This window comes from Acanthochromis polyacanthus, chromosome 21 (assembly GCF_021347895.1).
Source record: "Acanthochromis polyacanthus isolate Apoly-LR-REF ecotype Palm Island chromosome 21, KAUST_Apoly_ChrSc, whole genome shotgun sequence".
NCBI lineage: Eukaryota > Metazoa > Chordata > Actinopteri > Pomacentridae > Acanthochromis > Acanthochromis polyacanthus.
The window spans coordinates 1,874,811-1,893,487 of NC_067133.1; the positions used below are offsets into that span (position 1 = coordinate 1,874,811).

The window sequence follows — 18,677 nt, forward strand, 5'->3', positions numbered from 1 at the left end:
AAAGGAATGATGTATGTGGACGGCATCTTTCATGGAGGTGTGAATAAATAATAGTCACCACAGGGTTTGAGTGGAGTGGGAGCTGGAGGTGAGAGGCTCCACGGGGGGGTGGGTGGTCCGTGTGGAGGAGGGAAGTGAGCAAATTATCTGAACCGGGTTCGTCCAGAAGATGGCAAGAAATCAAAAACCAATGGGAGAATACTCTTCTACACAAGCACAACACCACCAACGATACCAGCACCAAACAACCAAACTCCAACTAAAAGTCGTAAACAGCTAGAGATGAGAACAGAAACACGATGACACAACACAGGACGGGTATGCTTGGCTGAGGCGTGCCGTGACTGATTCACGCTCGTGCTGATGGTTGTAACTTCTGAGGGGTTGGGTGGAGCAAAAGAAAAAAGAAAAAAGACGAAGAGAGAGAACGTCGGGGGTCTGAAACAGGAAACGGTAAAGTGACATCGACAAGACAATACAAAGATCTGTAGAGCAGCTGATTAAACAAGAGTCTAGTGTGTTCTGCTGGTGTTGCTGTGGGTGTGTTTCTCTACGATGTTGGTGGACGAACACCATGAAATAAGCTTTCTGCATGCACTTAAACTAATGACATACAATAACATTTCAGATTTGCAGAGCAAGTTGCTGTTGATGATTATTCTAATATACGGAAGCAAAAAGAGGACATGAATTTAATAATCACGAGAATGCTTAATTATTAAATTCAAATATTACTGTATACGTAATGTTCAAAAAACAAACTTTCATCTGAACCAAATGATTTACCTTCTTAAAAATTACCAACAGATATGTTCATGTTTTTAGGAGTTCACAAATTAGGACCATAATTAACACGGATCTATTCAAGTTGCTCAAATTCGGATTCAAAAATCTAAAAAATTCTGAGGTTTTACATTAGATTAATATAGAAATTTTTCATTATTCCTTGTTTTTTGTCTACAGTTCTAATTAATGTAACTCAGTGTGATTCTATAAACCAATCCTGACTGATTCTTAATGATCTTGTTCTATCTCTGCTGTTTTTTGGTCCTCTGTGACGGATCAATGAAATGAGCCTGTGTGAGTTTTTCATACTATTTTTTTTTTTAACTTTTCTTCTGTGTTAAACTATAAAAATATGATAAACTCAGTGTCTCAGCATCAGCTTTAAATGTGTACAGCAAACTGTCATTGTCACATCAAATAACCTCAATTGTTGACGACAAGAAGATTAATCGATTAGTTTTATACGAGCTAGTCGTAGTCGATTATTACGACTAGTCATCCCAACTCTACCATGTTATGCTACGTTTATGTTTACTACTTTTTTGCACTGTGCTTACACTTCATAATGCTATTTTTTATTGCAAATACCAGATTTTTTTTGTGAATTTATTGTAAATACCGACCATTTTTTGCACATTTTTTGTGAATACTAGTAATTTTGAAACCTTAATTCTTCAACCAGCAAGATTTGCACATAAACTGCACATTCTTTTGTACACTGGTTTCCTTGTTTTCTTGAATGTTTGAGCTACTGGATACTTTGAATTTCTGTTAGAGAATAAATGAAGTTTCTCTCTTTAAAGTTTCAGGCACTAAAATTGAAGATAAACGATTAAAGTTTTGATTTGAAATAACCTTTAACATTAAGGGGTGTCATTTTATTGTGTCAAATATTTGACAAAAATGCGATTAATCGCGATTAATTAATTACAAAGCCTCTAATTAATGGGATGCTTTTAAAAATCACATCCCACCAACATTAGGACAGTAGTAAGATTTCACAATTATGTACACAGTTTGCACAAATTAAAATGATTTTGGCCTGTTGTTGCTTCCATACGTTTTCCGCTAATACACTTCATGTTTCTGCCTTCAGAAGGAATCTTTTGTGATTGTTTTTAACAGGCTAAATATATGACTCTGCAGTGCTATTATAAACTAAGTGCAGGCATTACTTTTACGGCAGTCATTTTTCTCCTCTTACCTGTCCGGCGGCCTGCCCTGAGCCATCAGCACAGACAAACTGCACAAATTCCTTCAGGGGGTCCTGTCCAGGGTGGTGGTGGTAGCGGATGGTTGGGTGGGTGAAGTAGGGGCTAGACTGCTGGATGATGGAGGGAGACGGGAAGTGCAGGGCCGAGGCTGAAGCACGGGGACTCCCTGCAAACACAGGCGTTTGTATTAGAGGACCACCAGCAGCGAGGGGGGTGGGAGAGAGCGAGAGAAAAAGACACGAACCAGTGAATTTCCACACATTCCTCCAGATGTGAGAGATGAATAAAGCGACGGGTGAATGACGGCAAGAACACCACATCACGAACGAAAACGATAAAGTTCAAATCTGCCTTTAAAATGAAAGGAATGCCGTTTTTCTTTCTCCAGGAAAAGCTGAATTCAAGTTAATGGCTATTACAGGCATTCCTGGTGTTTTATGATGGCTCCATTAAACCTATGCAGCTTTATGAAGGAGATTTACACACGCATTGTATTCATATGTGCACACGCAGAGAGAACGCAACAATTCAAGTCAACACCATCCAGACACGCAAAACACACCTGAATGTGCACAAATTCAGTCGATGCAGTACAGGGCTACGTTTTGAAATCAGATCCAAAGAGCTTGTAAAAATAAAAAACAGAAAGCACAAAGAGATCATTGAGTAATGTCTTAAATTAGCCGGTCTGTCTTAATGCCTGCACGCCTGTGTGCTGTTCTGAGGGTGTGATTCATTGGCGGCGATGCAATTTGGCATTCACACGGTAAAGCTGTTTTTTTTTCCCTTATCTGACACATTTTGTTTCTATGACTGAACTAATCTGTATGTGCAGTTTAAATCTGAGTGGATGTTTTTCTGCTAAATGGCTTTCATATCTGTAAATACACACACGTGCGCGTACAGCAGGTGTGGAGAGGAAAATGCATCAGCGGGAATAAAGAAAACTTTCTTTTTATTCTTTACAGGAGCTGACTATACGTGTCAAGTGTGAGAGGGGAGCAGCAGCAAACACAAAGGCCTCTCTGTCGGACCTATATCCATTACTAAATCTGCTTGATTTGTATTAGAAGCCTGTTCTCCTCGTCGTCGTGCCAGTCTGACACCCACCCCATCCCGTCCAGGCCCCCAGCTGCCCACGTCGGGCTGCCAACACTCTCTGCTGCTCCCATCTTATACATTGTGTGTGTGAGGGTACTTGATGAGGGTGCCAGGCCGGCTGCATTACCCCCCAGACAGACCCTCGGAGCCCAGCAGCACCTCGCTCCCATGCCAGGCTGCCTGCTCCCCAGTGAAGCCGTCTCCCTGCTCCTATAGTCCCATACTAATCCCATTAGGGACTGGGTGAAGGCCAAACGTAGCGGGCATGGGGGGTGGGTTGAGGACGGGACGAGAGGGTGGGGACGGTAGAGGGGGGAGATGGGATCAGAGGGAATCCCGACACCCCCACATCCCTCCAGGACAGCGATTCCCATCTTTTTTTTGTTTCATGTACCTCGAAAACAGACACACCCATGTACGCTACCGTTCAGAAGTTTAGGGTCACCCAGGCAGTTTATGTTTTCCATGAAAGCTCACATTTTTATCCATGTGCTAACATAACTGCACAAGGGTTTTCTAACCATCAATGAGCCTTTCAGCACCATTAGCTAACACAATGTAGCATTAGAACACAGGAGTGATGGTTGCTGGAAATGTTCCTCTGTACCCCTATGGAGATATTCCATTAAATCTTTGACCCCTCTGGACACTATACCTACTGCCAAGCATGGAGGTGGTGGTATCATCACACTATCAATTTAACTGACTCAAGTCTGCTTGTTTCTTCATCAGTCCACAGGTTCTTAATGGGTTTAAATCAGGACTTTGGGGAGATATTTGTAGATATTTCATTAAAAATCAGCTGTTTCCAGTAAACTACTTCAACCATTAATCCATGACTTTCAGTGAATTATTTTCAGATTTATTCATCCATTATTTTTAGTTATCTATTCAACGACTTGCCTATTACTTTCAGCTCACTATTTTTTCCAGTTTTATCCACTTCTACATTGCTTTTAGCTGTCTTAACATTGATCCATTACTTTTAGCTTACTATTTCATCCATTTATATCTTCAGTGTAGTTACTTTTTAATTACTTTTAGCTAACTATCTTGACATTTATCTATTATTTTTAGCTTTTTTCCCCCATTTACACATTAATTCTAGTCATTTTAGCTTTTATCAATGAATTAACTTGATTTTAACCATTTATGCTATCCATCATTTTGTAGCTATTTCAACATGTATCGACTATGTTTGGCTAATAATTTTTACTATTAAGCCATTACTTTTAGCTAACCTTGTAACAGCAAACATTTGAGGAACATTGCTAAACTGAGGCCCATTGTGTTCACATACATGCATTCATTTCCAACCACCTACACTATTGTAATTCCCTTTTCACCTGTGTAAGTGCTCCAAAATCATCTGGAGGGTCTCACTGAACTCTAATCCTGATCACTTTACAATGGCTTCCCATCAAATTTCATTTAAAAGTTTCCTGGTCAGACAGCTACTGCGGCCGTATAATACCAGCAGGAATCGGAGGTCTTCTGATCACAGTTTGTTGGTTGTTCTTTGCTCCAGGTTTCACTCCCAGATTAAAGGAATCTGTGCTTTGAGCCTGAATTTCCAAAACTTTGGACTTCTCCCCTGTTGGACACTGTCAGCCAGCTCAGACCCGTTTCTTTAAACCTGCTTTTGTTTAATTTGTTGTCTCTTTGTCTTGTTCCATGTTTTTATCTGGTTGTTTGGATTTAATGTCTGTCAGTCTGTCTCCTGTTTGTTTTTTTGTTTTTCACTGAGAAGCACTTTGTGACGTCTGCTCCTGAAAGGTGCTGTATTTGTAAAACCTGCCGTTTTATCCATGCATTTACTTACTTCACAAACTGTTTATTGTCTTTACTGGTTAAAACACCTGTGGGCACAAGCAGACCTGCTAAAAATTCATTTCTCTGGAGCAGGGGTGTTAAACTCATTCTAGTTCAGGGCCCACCTTCAGCCCAGTTTGATCTCAAGTGAAGTCACAACATACTAACCTTTAAATAAGCACAACTCCAATTTTTTCCTTTGTTTTAGTGCAAAAAAGTATGTTCTGAAAAAGTTCACATTAAAGGAATTATCTTTCTGCAAAACATCGTGAACAACCTGAAACAAAAAGAGACAAAAACAGACAAAAAAAAGCGAACAACAAACAGACAAACACAAAATGACAAAAACAATACATAAAACAACGAATAAAGCAAAACAGAGTGACAAAAGTAAGACAACAAACACAAGCAAGACAAAAACAAACAAAAACGTGAGACAAATGACAAAAGTCAGACAAAAAATAACAAAAACAGGACAAAATATTACAAAAATGAGACACAAAACAGCAAAAGCAAAACACAAAATGACAAAAATGAAACAAACGACACGAAACAAAACAATAAAAAGACAAAAAAATCAGACAAACAGTTACAAAGTGAGAAAAAATGAGGCAAACACGAGACAAAAAAGACAAAATGACAAAAACGGGACAAAGAGTGACAAAAGTGAGAAACAAAATGACAAAAATATGAGACAAATGACAAAAGTCAGAAAAAAGACAAAAAACAAAAACAGGACAAAATATTACAAAAATGAAACACAAAATGACAAAAGTGAGAAACAAAATGACAAAAAATGAGACAAATGGCATGAAACAAAACAAAAAAAATCAGACAGAAAAGTCACAAAATGACAAAAAATGAGACTAACAACACAAGTGAGACAAAAAAAGACAAAAACGAGACAAAAAATGGCAAAAGTGAGAAACAAAATGACAAAAAATGAGACAAATGGCATGAAACAAAACAAAAAAAATCAGACAGAAAAGTCACAAAATGACAAAAAAATGACTAACAACACAAGTGAGACAAAAAAGACAAAAACGAGACAAAAATGGCAAAAGTGAGAAACAAAATGACAAAAACATGAGACAAATGACAAAAGTCAGACAAAAAGATAAAAAACAAAAACAGGACAAAATATTACAAAAATAAAACACAAAATGACAAAAATGAGAAACAAAATGACAAAAACATGAGACAAATGACAAAAGTCAGACAAAAACAAGGCAAAAGATTACAAATACGAGACACAAAATGATATAAGAACAATGAGCAATATAGGATTTTACTTTATGATCCAAACAACTTGTCATGGTGTAGAAATTATTTTAAATTTATAGTTTTACTGATTTACAATTTGCAGTTACTGTCTTCTCTGTAATTTTTACACTTTGATTGGACCCTCTGGAGGACCGGTTTTGACCCGCGGACCGCATGTTTGACACCCCTGCTGTAGAGCCACGGTCCTTCACTTGGGAGTTAGTAGAGGATTCCAGGGACGGATAACAGGAAGTTTGATAAAGTAAGTGGTGAAATGTTTCCTCCTTCAAATATTTCCCCTTCAAATATGGGTCTGCGGTCCCAGGAAGGTAAAGGAGCACTGCTGGATCACAGGTAAAGGTGGCTGGAGTGCCAAAATCCATCTAAACCACCGTTACAGGCAGCTGGCCCCCTCATGCTCCTCAATCCCATTTCTCCGACTCCTAAATCCCCTCGGATCTTGCCTTTTTACACAGAACAACAACGCGTCTCGTGATGTGGTGAGCAGGCAGCATGGCAGCGTGCTCACTGCTACAGCTGGTGAAAAAAGAAACAAATCACAACTGTATAAATTACAACTGCTCGCCACAGCAAGATGGGATGCCGTACACGTGTGTGTGTGTGTGTCGGTGTGAAAACGTACAGTATACATTATGAGCGTGTGTGGAGATTAGATTTGCTGTAGCTACATCTCCAGAGGAATAGGGGCTGTCAACAACCGCGGAGGAGGGTTTAATGACTCGGCGGTCAACCTCATTGCCTCACATCTGCTTGCTGGCTTAAAAATCCTTTGATGTAGCCGAGCTGGAGAACTAAAGCACATGGGTAATTATCTCCAGCGAGCTCCTTCACCGGGTGAATTTACAAATGTGCACTTTCTGAAAAGAAGAGAAAGTCCCCGGCTCGATCTGCGCCGGGGCGATAAAATTAAGAGAGTGACGATTGATACTCGGAGCCCCTTCAGCTGTGATTGATATGTGAGCAGCTTGTGAGGAATCAGCTGGTTCAGACTCAGAGTCGTACTCTCTGCCCCTGCCAGCACGAGTAAAGACGAGCTCAATCTGGACTTCCCGCTATGGAAAGAAAAGCAAGTCCATGAGAATTTCAGAAGAAGTATAAAAGACTAAAAAACAGATAAAGATCAGTGACTGGATCTGCTGAAATGCTTCCACTCTGCGCAGCGTTTGCAGTTATATTAAAAGTCTCCGTGCTCGCTCTGCAGTGATCTGATTAAACTTGAATTAAATTTGATAACACAAGGGGTCAGTTTCACCTTACAACTAGATTTTGGCAGAGGAGCCCCGTTTAATGCGGGGGCTTTAATACACATTTAAAGGACCAGTGCGTACATTTTTTTATGGCCTTTATCATCCCATTTCATTAGTGTGTAATGACCTGTAACTCAAATTATTGTGTTTTTGGACTTACAATGAGCACATCTTATCTTTATAGGGACCTCTTTCACTGATTCCACCATGTTGGGGCACTATGTTTGTCAAACATGGGTAGTAAAAAGGGACTTTTGCATTTTTACATTGATTCTACAAGCTTAGAAAGGGAGAAATGAGTGAGCTCCAGTCCCACTGTTAGACCTCACCAGATCCTAAACACTGGCCCTTTAAAGGCTTCAATCACGTCGGTTTTTATCGTGCTTTAAAGGTGCCAGCAACACTGCAATTTAACAAATTTCCACAGACCAATTCTCAAGGCAGGCAGTGAATCTTGGAGATCTTTCCTACTTTTCCTGGTTGCTGCCAAAATGTTTTCAATATTAAAGGTACATTAGTTTAAATAAATACGATGGATTTAGGAGGATTTTCGTCAAAATAAAAGCAGCTAAAGGTGACAAAAATAACCTTTACATCCTAGTTATGAGGAAATCTTCAGAAAGGTGGATCCTACAAAATAAACCCCGCCCACACCCCTTATAGAACTGTACTCTTTTGGTTTGTGATGCAATCTCTTTGTCCGACATGTTAAGCCTTAAGCACGAGCTGAGACGCCGCTGATGACATCACTGTGACATTATGACATCATTGGGTTATTTTATTTATCAGGGGAAACCGCTCTTAAGAGCAGATGTCTACAAAAGCATGAGTGACACTCCTTGAAATAAGAAAAATTTAAATCTATTTGTAAAAGCACACCTTCAGATATAGATCATTAAGTTAGTTTAACCAAAAGATTTCACCAAATGAACAATTTTAATGACATTTAGTCAAATGACTTGCCAAATCTGAACAAGTTAATGTGAGAAAAATAACACGGACGGAATGTTCAACTATGTACTGCTTAACCCTGGAAGACCCCCCCCCCAAAAAAAATTAAAAAATGAATGAAATAAAATAAAGAAAAAAAAACACCGAAATATAGAAAAAAATATATAGAAAAGAGGAAAAAAATAATAAAATAAAGAAAAAAAAATAATATATACATATACACCAAAATATAGAAAAAGAGGAAAAAAAATAATAAAATAAATCTAAAAAAAATAATATATACATATACACCCAAATATAGAAAAATGAGGAAAAAATAATAAAATAAATCTAAATAATAATAATAATAATAATAATAATAATAATAATATATACATATACATATATATATACACCCAAATATAGAAAAAAATAAGGAAAAACAATGGAATAAATCTAAAACTTAATAATAACAATAATAATAATAATAATAATAATAATAATAATATATAAACCCAAATATATAAAAAGAACTAAAAATATATCATACATATAATTATTATATATATATATATATATTAAATAAAAATAATACAAAATTAAAACTGATGTTTTTTTGCAACAGTCGGTTTCACAGGGTTAAGACGAATAAATTAAGCATTTGAAGGTGCACATATTAGGACGGTTATTAGGTTTTACCTGCCGTTCGAGTGTCTTGACCAGCAGTCAGTGTGTAAATAACACGTGATTCAAGCAGTTCCTTCAGCGTACAAAGATAAAGGTGTTAAACAGAGACATGACAGGACAGGCAGCAGAAACCACCCGATCTGTTGGTCAACTCTTACCAGAAGAAGACAACCTATAGAGATGATATACAGACATGTACAACCACCAAGCATCCACCAGCAGACAGGCCCAGAGAAACCACACACCACACCCAGACTCCCTAGAAGCTCCATCACCAGCATGAGCTGCACCCTACGAGGTCAGAGGAGGAGGCAGAGGACACCTACAGAGCTACCTGCCAGCTTCTAATGCCCAGCCACTCTCACCTCCCAAAGACAACGCTCCCACCTCTAAACCACAGGGGGGACGGGTGGGGGTGGGGAGGGGGCCCTGAAAAAGTGTGGAGTGGGTAGGAGGAGATGGTGAGGAGGGGGAGAGGAAGGGGATGCGGGGGCGATCAGGGGGGGATCTGGAGCTGGGTTGGTCTCACCTGGTCTCACTCCCGCCAGCATTGGCAGTGGGTGGTGGGTGAACGCCATGCGGGGGGACCTCGTCTGGGAGGACAGGGCGCTGAAATCGAATTTCCCCGGCTTCTTAAGAGAACCAGGCGACGAGAGTCCTGGCAAAAAGGGGATCAACAAAATGGCAGAACAGAGACGAGGTTTTAATCAAACATGGCTGCGTTTCTTACTTCGACTCTACTCAAAAAGAAGAGAGAGAGAAAATTAAAAAAAAAAAAATTTATCAGACTTCTTTAAATTTGATTACAGGAATCAAATGGTTATGACTGACTGAAATCAATGGATTGATCGATCGATTCATTCATTGATTTGTTTGATTGGCTTAACATACAGATGGGGTTCTCACAGTCTGTCTGTGCGGTACTCTACGTTTGGGTACAGTCGGCCCGGCTGTACCGTCAGACTGAGGGGAGGGGGGGCAGGGTCCGGTGAAAGGCCACGTTCTGAGCAGCGAAAGGGGGTTCAGAGTGAAGGCTTTGACGGGAGGAAAGAGGGGAAGGGGTGGGTTTGGGAGGCCGGGGGGGGGGGGGGGGGGGGGGGGGGGCACAGCGTCAGGACAGAGGAGAGCTGGGAAATGCAACGGCGGTCCAAGTATGGTCACCGACAACACGGCGACGTCACCGCTTCTACGTCAACTCAGAAGTGAAAACTATCTGACTAATCCCCCCCCAAAAAACCAACAATCTCAGGCGAACACAAACATGCCAGCCAGCCTACTCGCTGCACTTTAGAATGAATCGGATCCTGGATGGCTTCATATCTGGGGCAGACTGTGTTTTCAACGCCAGCATGAGCTGTGCGGCTACTTCTAGCTGCAGAGGAGCATGCCAAAACACACATCAATGGATCTTCTGATACAGCGCCGTTCTGCATATCTGACTCTCAGGTATTTTATGCCTTTAGACCTATAGTATTTCATAAAGAAGTTCTTGAACTCACACACACACACACACTCACACAAGCTGTTCAGGCCGGGTGGCGAGCGCTGGGCGACGTGCCAGCGATTCTAGATGGGAGAGCTGCAGGAAGATGGAAGAGGTTAAGCGGGAGAGGAGCGGTGACGGCATGGCCGGCACACATAGACAAACATATTAAAGTGTCCCCCTCTGGCTATAAATGTCGGCTGAGGCTACAGGACGGCATGAAATATCCCTCAGTTTGGTAAAAACGGGCACACTAAGTATAGGCCCGGCTCACCAGCGGACCAGAAACATGGCCAAAAGTGTGAGAGCTACAGATAAAAGAGGCTCTCTTCTGTGATCAAGGCCTTGTGTGGTGGGCGCTGAGGGAATTTATTTTGATGTATGGTAATCCAAAGGCACAATTTAGACTTTCAGGGTTGGAGGAACAGCGCCAAATGGTGTATCTGACCTCTGCCGGGAACCGCAATGTTGAATATAAGCTGAAATAAAACTCTGGAAAGAAAAATCCATAAAACGGAGAATAATGAGGAAGTAAAAGTATAGAAAAGTACATCAGCATGGACACACAGACCTCATTACTTTTCTCTGGAACGCACCGAGCTCGTGTTTTGTTTGCTCCGGATTTGCTTGAAAGAACACGGCGATAAACAACCTCGGTGAGCGGGAGGCCCGTAAACTACTAAACGACACAATATTCACACATATAAAACAAACACACTCAAATAAAAAATGTGGGTAATTTCAACATGGCCCAAAGAGATGTGGAAATAGATTTTACGAGCAGAGCGTATAAAGTCTAACAGAGCAGATTTCTGAAAAGCTGTTTTTTTTTTTTTAAATGCTACACTGGGAAATGTTTTATCACTATTTACCCTGAATGCTCATAGGCTCCATGGGTGCAGCTGTGCTTGTGTGGGCGCCGATAAGTATAGAAAAAGGCGGTCCACGCACGTCATGTGACTCCACAAGCAGCGTGAAGGAGTGGACAGAGCAAGCAGAGTGAGGTATGTTTTATTTACAGGCAGAATTGTGGGAAAAATAACGGAAAAAACAGCACAATGAAGGTGCTGTCCATATGGTAATGATGCTGTACTTCTGTCAGTGTGTGTGTTGGTTTAACAGCCAGTTTTACAGTCAGTACAGCGCTTCAAATGTCAATCTACTGTTGACACATGTTTGGAGATGTTTGGCTTTTTATTAGATTCAATATTTGGTGTTTTACTGTTTATCAGCGTCGTTATTTTTTTAAAAACTGATTTTTGGCTTCGCTGCCTCTCTTCATCTGTGGTTTCAAGCGATGTCCCGCCCACAGCGCGATGTGATTGGTTACACATCATGGGGAAAAGCCAATCAACACTGAAGGATGAATGTTGAAAAGTTGCCACATTAAAAACCTAAATAAAGGCATTTCAGTTTGAAGTTTTGTCTAAGAATTTGTGTTACTCTGAATTCTGACATTAATATTTTCATGTTTATTGCAAATGTGCACTGCTGTTCAAAATGTCTGTGTGGGTTCTCATTCATCCATGGTTATCCAAAGTAGTTTAAATCAATCCACTGGACTTTAAGAAAGTTCTTGAAGACATTTCACCTCTCATCCAAGAGGCTTCTTCAGTTCTGGTGGTGGTTGGTGTTGCCTCAGCTTTTAAACCTCTGTGAGGTGTGTCCAGGGCTGTTATTCCAACTAACGATACCGACACCATTAGCACACGAGGGCTCAGTGACATCTGTGCATTTCAACGACCCCCACCGACACTCACGACGACCATCGTTGAGTAGTCAGATGAGTTTTGGTATTGGTCGTTGGAATAATATCCCTGGACACACCTCACAGAGGTTTAAAAGCTGAGGCAACACCAACCACCACCAGAACTGAAGAAGCCTCTTGGATGAGAGGTGAAACGTCTTCAAGGAACTTTCTTAAAGTCCAGTGGATTGATTTAAACTACTTTGGATGCTGTTCAAAAGTTTTACAGAGGCAATTCACACGTTTATTCATGTGCTAACATAATTGCGCAAGGGTTTTCTAATCATCGCCATTAGCTAACACAATGTAGCATTAGAACACAGGAGTGATGGTTGCTGGAAATGTTCCTCTGTACCCCTATGGAGATATTCCATTAAAAACTTCCAGTTAGAATAGTCATTTAGCACATCAACAATGTCTACATTGTATTTCTGGTTCATGTAATGTTATCCTATTGAAAAAAAACTGCTTTGCTTTCAAAAATAAGTGACCCCAAACTTTTGAGCAGTAGTTCAACTACAATAACTTGTTTCTCAAGATATTTAGAATCATGTCTTTTGGTTCTTTCATAGATTTATTAAAGGTGGCTCATAACTATACAAACAGAAATGTTCATATTTGGTTAAATTTGTACATTTTTTGCCTCAGTTTGGTTCTTCTGGATTCAATCTTCTGCTTTTTCTGTGACTCCTCTGGACACTGTGCCTACTGTCAAGCATGGAGGCGGTGGTATCATCACACTATCAATTTAACTGACTCCAGTCTTGTTTCTTCATCAGTCCACAGGTTCTTGATGGGTTTAAATCAGGACTTTGGGGAGATATTTATAAACATTCCATTAAGAATCAGCCATTTCTAGCTAGAATAACCATTTACCAAATTAACAATGCCTAAACTGTATTTCTGATTCATTTAATGTTGTCTTCATTAAAAAAAACTGTTTTTCTTTCAACAATAAGGACATTTCTAAGTGACCCCAAGCTTTGAACAGTAGTGTATATCAGTTCCAAAATAAGAGATTGATTCTTGATCTTCCTCTCACCCCAACATATCTATTTACATATTCTATCAATGCATTTGTGTTTCAGTTTATCCATCACAAAGAGTCTCAACCTGTGAAAATTGTTGTAAATGTATTTTGTGAGTTTTCAAACTTTGGCAGTGTCATCAGGGCTTAAATTTGACGCTTGAGAAGGAACTAATAAGGGTAAAGCTGCAAGGGTTTAAAGAATATGGGCAGTTTCTAATGAAAAATGTTGTGTTTTATAACAGGAAACATAAGATGGGGTGTTTTCAAAGCCATACTGAGTCACCGTCTCTCTGGTTCCGCTTTGATTTTCATCTTGTTTTTTATTAAATTCACGTGTGATTGCCCAACTTCCTCTGAAAAAGTAGAGTTTGATCACACCATTAACGACAAACTGAATCCCAACGTGCACGGATTCGATGCCGCAGATCTCGCCTGGCTACGGTTCCTCTGCGGTCCATACAGCCACATCCCAGCTTCAATTATAACGGCTTAATATGCATAAACAGCCTTAAATTATACATATTGTTTTTAGTCTCTGTGATATTCCCTAATTAGCCGGTATCTCGCTGAAATATCTGGTACTGTGTGGCTTCTCAGTGAGGAGCAGCAAATGAGGCCCAGATGCCCAATGAAAGCTTTGTCTGATAAAGCTAACAGAAGTTACTCTGATCTCTTCCCTTAATCTGTGTGGGTGTGTGGATGTGAGTCTACACATATATACACACATACACACACATGCACAGTTGTTTGTTCTACATTATTTCTGTGTCCTGCTCCTGGCACACTGCACGAGCAGACTGGCAGCCAATTGCTCCCATGACCCTGTAGTCTTGCCACGCTAACAAGCTGGCGACCACACAAACCCCCTAACTGTCACAGAACTGGTCTGCTCGCATGTGCACTCACACGCGCGCGCACGCACACACACACGACAGAGAAAGAACACAGCTCACACGCATTCAGGTAAGCGAGAAACAACAATGTATGTTAACAGAGTTCCTCGTTAACCGCACGCCTCAGCAACACAAGCAGACACACAGCGCAGTTTTATGCCCAGATAATTAGCTTGAGTTCTCTGTCAATAACACAAATACATGGGAAACCCCCCTCCTCATCCCCTTCCTGAAAGGTTGATAGCGGGTTTTCCCACCACTGAGCAGCAGGAGCAAAGCAGGCGGGAGGAGAGAACGGAGCAGAGCTGAGCGGGAGACGGCAGACTTAATGATGAATTACATGATCACCTGCTATGCCTCGGAGCTTTTCATTCAGGTAGAGAATCACCTCCAGAGCAGGCAGAGGCGGAGGCCCTCCCCTTGCCTCTTCTTCCTCCCTCCCTCCTCCCCGTCCTCCACCCCTCTTCTCCTCTCCTCATCTCTCACTCCCAACACCACCACCACCATCACCAGAACAGATGTCTGCTGTAACCCAGTAGCTCCCTTCGCTGTAGACACATGGAGGCGCCATCTGGACCGGAACGCTGCTCCTCTCCAGATTGGGGAGTGTGTTTATGTGTGTGTGAATGTAAATCAGAGAAAGAGCTTGAATTTAGTTTTCTGTGCGTGTGTGCGTGTGTGTGTGTGTGCATGTCATTTGTAAACGTGTGCGTTGGTGAGTAAGCATGTCTCGGAGACAGAAGGCGCCTTGTGAATTGATGACACACCTGAGTGCCTTTAGTCGTGTTTGTTTGGGTCGTATGTTGTTTTTCCTGCGCTGTCTTTCAGAGACGGTTGAGTCAGGCCTACGGCAGGTGGGACGCCACTCAACAGCTCTGTCTAAACAACCGGCTGGATGAAGCGCTTCTACTCGACAAACCCTCATTCACATCCCTAACCCCCCTCCTCCTCCTCCTCTGTGTCTTTCATCACTCCCTTTCTCTCTCTCTCTCTGGGCTCAACAACAAAATTACAACAGCCAAAGCACTTAGCTGAATGTTGCTGACAAATTCACGTCACTTCAGAAACCCCGCATTCACACGGTGTCACAACAACACGGTTTTTGGATACGATAATGCACCTAATTACACATTTACAATGAGAGTGTACATCAGTAAAAGAGTATTCAGAGAGGTTTTCAACGCCCTGGAGATGTCTTTATCCTCCTAGACGTGTGATTTCTTTCACAGATTTACAGCAACATCTTCGAGGCAGACAGGCGGTGGATGTTATGGAGCTACTGGGCTACCAAAAGGCTTTGGTGAACCCACAATGGACAACAGCAGACATCTGGTAGAAACACAACCCCGCCCAGCAGCAGCATAGCCAGAGAACAAGACACAAGAGAGGGATGGAGAGAAGAAAGTAGAGAAGAGTAGAGTTCAAAAAGTAAAGGAGAGAAGCGAGAGGACAAAATGGAAAATGCAGAACAGCTCTGAGAGCTCACAGGAAGTGCAAACAGACTCGGAAAAAAAGGACAGAAAGAGAGAGAGAGAGAGAGAGAGAGAGAGAGAGAGAGAGAGAGAGAGAGAGAGATGCACACAAGTTGAGGGTGGTGTGAGCGGAAGTAGAGCATGTATATATGTACACAGTATAATGTTTAATGTTGTTCTAACCATGGTAAGGAAACTGCACTCCATCGCTCTCATGCTTAATCTTCCTCTCCTGCACACTGGCCAAATGGTGCTGCACTGAAAGGCCAAACAGGGGAGAAGGGAAGAGTTAACAATGGAAGAGGGGAGGAGAGAAAAAGACAGAGACACAGAGAGAGAGGTGGAAAGAATGAGGGAGAGAAATAGGGGTGGTTAAATAATAGGCAATAGGGGATTTTAATGTTATTGAGTGCAGCAAGTGTCTATAAAATAGTTACATCATTACTGCTGGCAGCGTTAAAATGGCAGCATGTGAGTGGGAGTGACGTTATAAATTGGAGAACACATGAAAATTTAGCAATTCAACAAAATCCCCAAAGTCAGATACTACACCCAAGAGACATACATGTAGACTATTGTACATACATTTGACGTGATAGCCATCATGATGGTTAAAAGGGCTGTAAGCCAGAGAGTGAGTGGTAATGATTACAGAAGTAAATGGGCGGTTACACTGGTGCTGCTCTGCTGCGATGCTTTAGAAGACAACACAGGAGGATATGGCTCGTAAAAAATCAGAGGGCATCTGGGAATAATGGGACAGGATTAATTTAACACTTTGGGAAATAAGGAACTTTACAAGAGTTAGATGAAAAGATTGATTCCTTTCTCATGTCTGGACAAAAGGTGTCTTTCCACTGCAGGAACTACTAAGAGCAGGAACAGGAATGGCCCCTAATCAGACCTTAGTGGTGCAGAATCCCACAATTTAACCCTGTAAGACCCAAATACAGAGAAAAAAAATGAGCCAAAAAATAAATAAAACAAACAAAAAAACCCTCAAAAGGAACAAACAAAATATATAACCCAGATATTGAAAAAATAGCAAAAAATAAAATAAAACTAAAAAATATAAATAATAAGAACAAATATAGAAGAAGATGAGCAAAAAAACAAAAAATAGAAAACAAATATAGAAAAAAATGCAAAAAAAAAACAAAAAATATTATATATATATATATATATATATATATATATATATATATATATATATATAATATTTAAAAAAATAAAAAACTGATGGTGTATTTCTGCAACAGTGGGTTTTACAGGGTAAATTCAGAGCGAGCCAAAGCAAATAGTAATAATTAGGAAATATGTTAGACTATCTTGTGAATTCAATGTTGTTGATGACGATGTTTGACTGGAGAAGACTGCTGAATGATGAGGGCAGAAATAAATGGTTATCATCTCAGAATTTAATCAGAAATGGGCATCATATTTTAGTTTTTGTTGTAATAATACTGAATAGTATCTGCCCTAGAATAGGATCGTTTTCTCCCCTCAAAACATCCCTAAACAAAGTTTTATGAGGGCGGTTCTTTAAAATGGACCATAAGTTCCTGCAGTGGAAAACATTTACTAGCATAACCATTAAGTTACAGCCAGGGTTAGCTAGCTTAATGTTAGCTTAGCACAAAGATGAAAACAGCTTTTCTGACTCTATCTGACATGAACAAAATTTGGACTTGTTAACCTAGCCGTTTGCTTCCTGTTTTATGTACTAAGCTAAGCTAACCTGCTGTTGCCATTAGCTTCATATTCACTGAGCGTAAGAGTGCCAATCTTATCAACCAACTCTTTGCAAGAAGGCTAATAAATTAATTTCCCAAAAAGTCTTACAATTTGAGAGAAAACCAAAAATACCCCTCAATAGCTACTAGCTTGTTGTTTATTTCTCTAAAAGGCCTCATGCAGGAAGTCAGGGAAAGTCTAATGAGAAAATAAATCACAGAAGGGCACAGATATTTGTTCAAATACTCTCAGTCTATAGCCTACCGCTTTCCAGATATGCAGCTACAGCTAGTATGTGGTTAGCATCTTTTAGCATTAGCACAAAGTCACTAAATAATAAATTATGTTGTGTAATTTGCACCAAATACAGAGATACATAGACGACGGTGCACCAGAGTCAAAGAAGTACATTTTAAACTTATTTATTTTTAACTAGACTCAGTTAAAAATAGTGCTAATTGCTAATATCTGACACATTAATTCCCTCGGCTGATGGTTGGTCAACCCCTTCTTACAAAACCTGCTAACTAACACTTCTTAAGCTCACTAATCATGATGCAGCTCCTTTATTTTATCATGAATAAGCTCATGTTGTGGCTTTAGACTACCCGTGTCCCCCTGCTTCCACTGACTGCTAGCTGTAGCTTCATAGTTAGCATCATCGTCACTGTATTTCCCAAAATGTCAAATTATTTCTTGAACATGATAAGATCATATAAACACCCCCTAACACAGTCTGTCATTGTTTTAATGACCTAATTGAAGTCTTATAAATGAACAGAGAACAATTTTAGAGGTATTTTAACTAAATCTCCAGTATGTGGCTTTGACAGTCTTATATTTGACATTCACACGCACACACACAATCCTGGAGTGAAACTAAACGGACGTTAATGCTAACACCATAAGAACTAAATGAGCAAAAGATATCCATCTCTGCCACTCCTCTCACTGACAACTCAGACAACAAACTGCAGTAGGCTGTGGTCTGATTAAAGGGCCAGTTCACAACAAAAAAACACATTTTCACACTTTAACTGCGTGCAGATAGGCTCAGGTTTACTTGCAGAAACTCTAAGATGTCAGATTTAAGGCTCCACCATTTAGCTCCACTTGTCTGGATTGGTGGCAGCAGTTTAAGTAGTGAAATTCACCAAATAAAAGTTCTTAAAACATCTGCAAATGAAGCTCAAACTATCTGCTAACTGTTCAGAGAAACTGAGAAAATATATTTTTGCGTGTTTTGAGTGCGCTGGC

The 18,677-nt window shown here is 40.4% G+C and overlaps 1 protein-coding gene across 18 annotated transcripts in view; it reads right to left on the reverse strand.

Moving 5' to 3' along the window:
- The window catches only part of nfixb (nuclear factor I/Xb), a 236,396-nt gene that overhangs the window by 14,151 nt on the left and 203,568 nt on the right, over positions 1-18,677 (reverse strand). For 12 of the 18 annotated variants that reach the window (XM_051940976.1, XM_051940972.1, XM_051940975.1 and 9 more), the window contains 3 exons: positions 15,870-15,944; positions 9,591-9,719; positions 1,991-2,166 (listed from right to left, as the gene is read on the reverse strand). In XM_051940976.1, coding sequence (XP_051796936.1) covers positions 1,991-2,166; positions 9,591-9,719; positions 15,870-15,944 — 380 coding nt within the window. The remainder of the gene's footprint in view (positions 1-1,990; positions 2,167-9,590; positions 9,720-15,869; positions 15,945-18,677) is intronic. The other 6 variants (XM_051940985.1, XM_051940974.1, XM_051940973.1 and 3 more) reach the window with 3 other exon arrangements.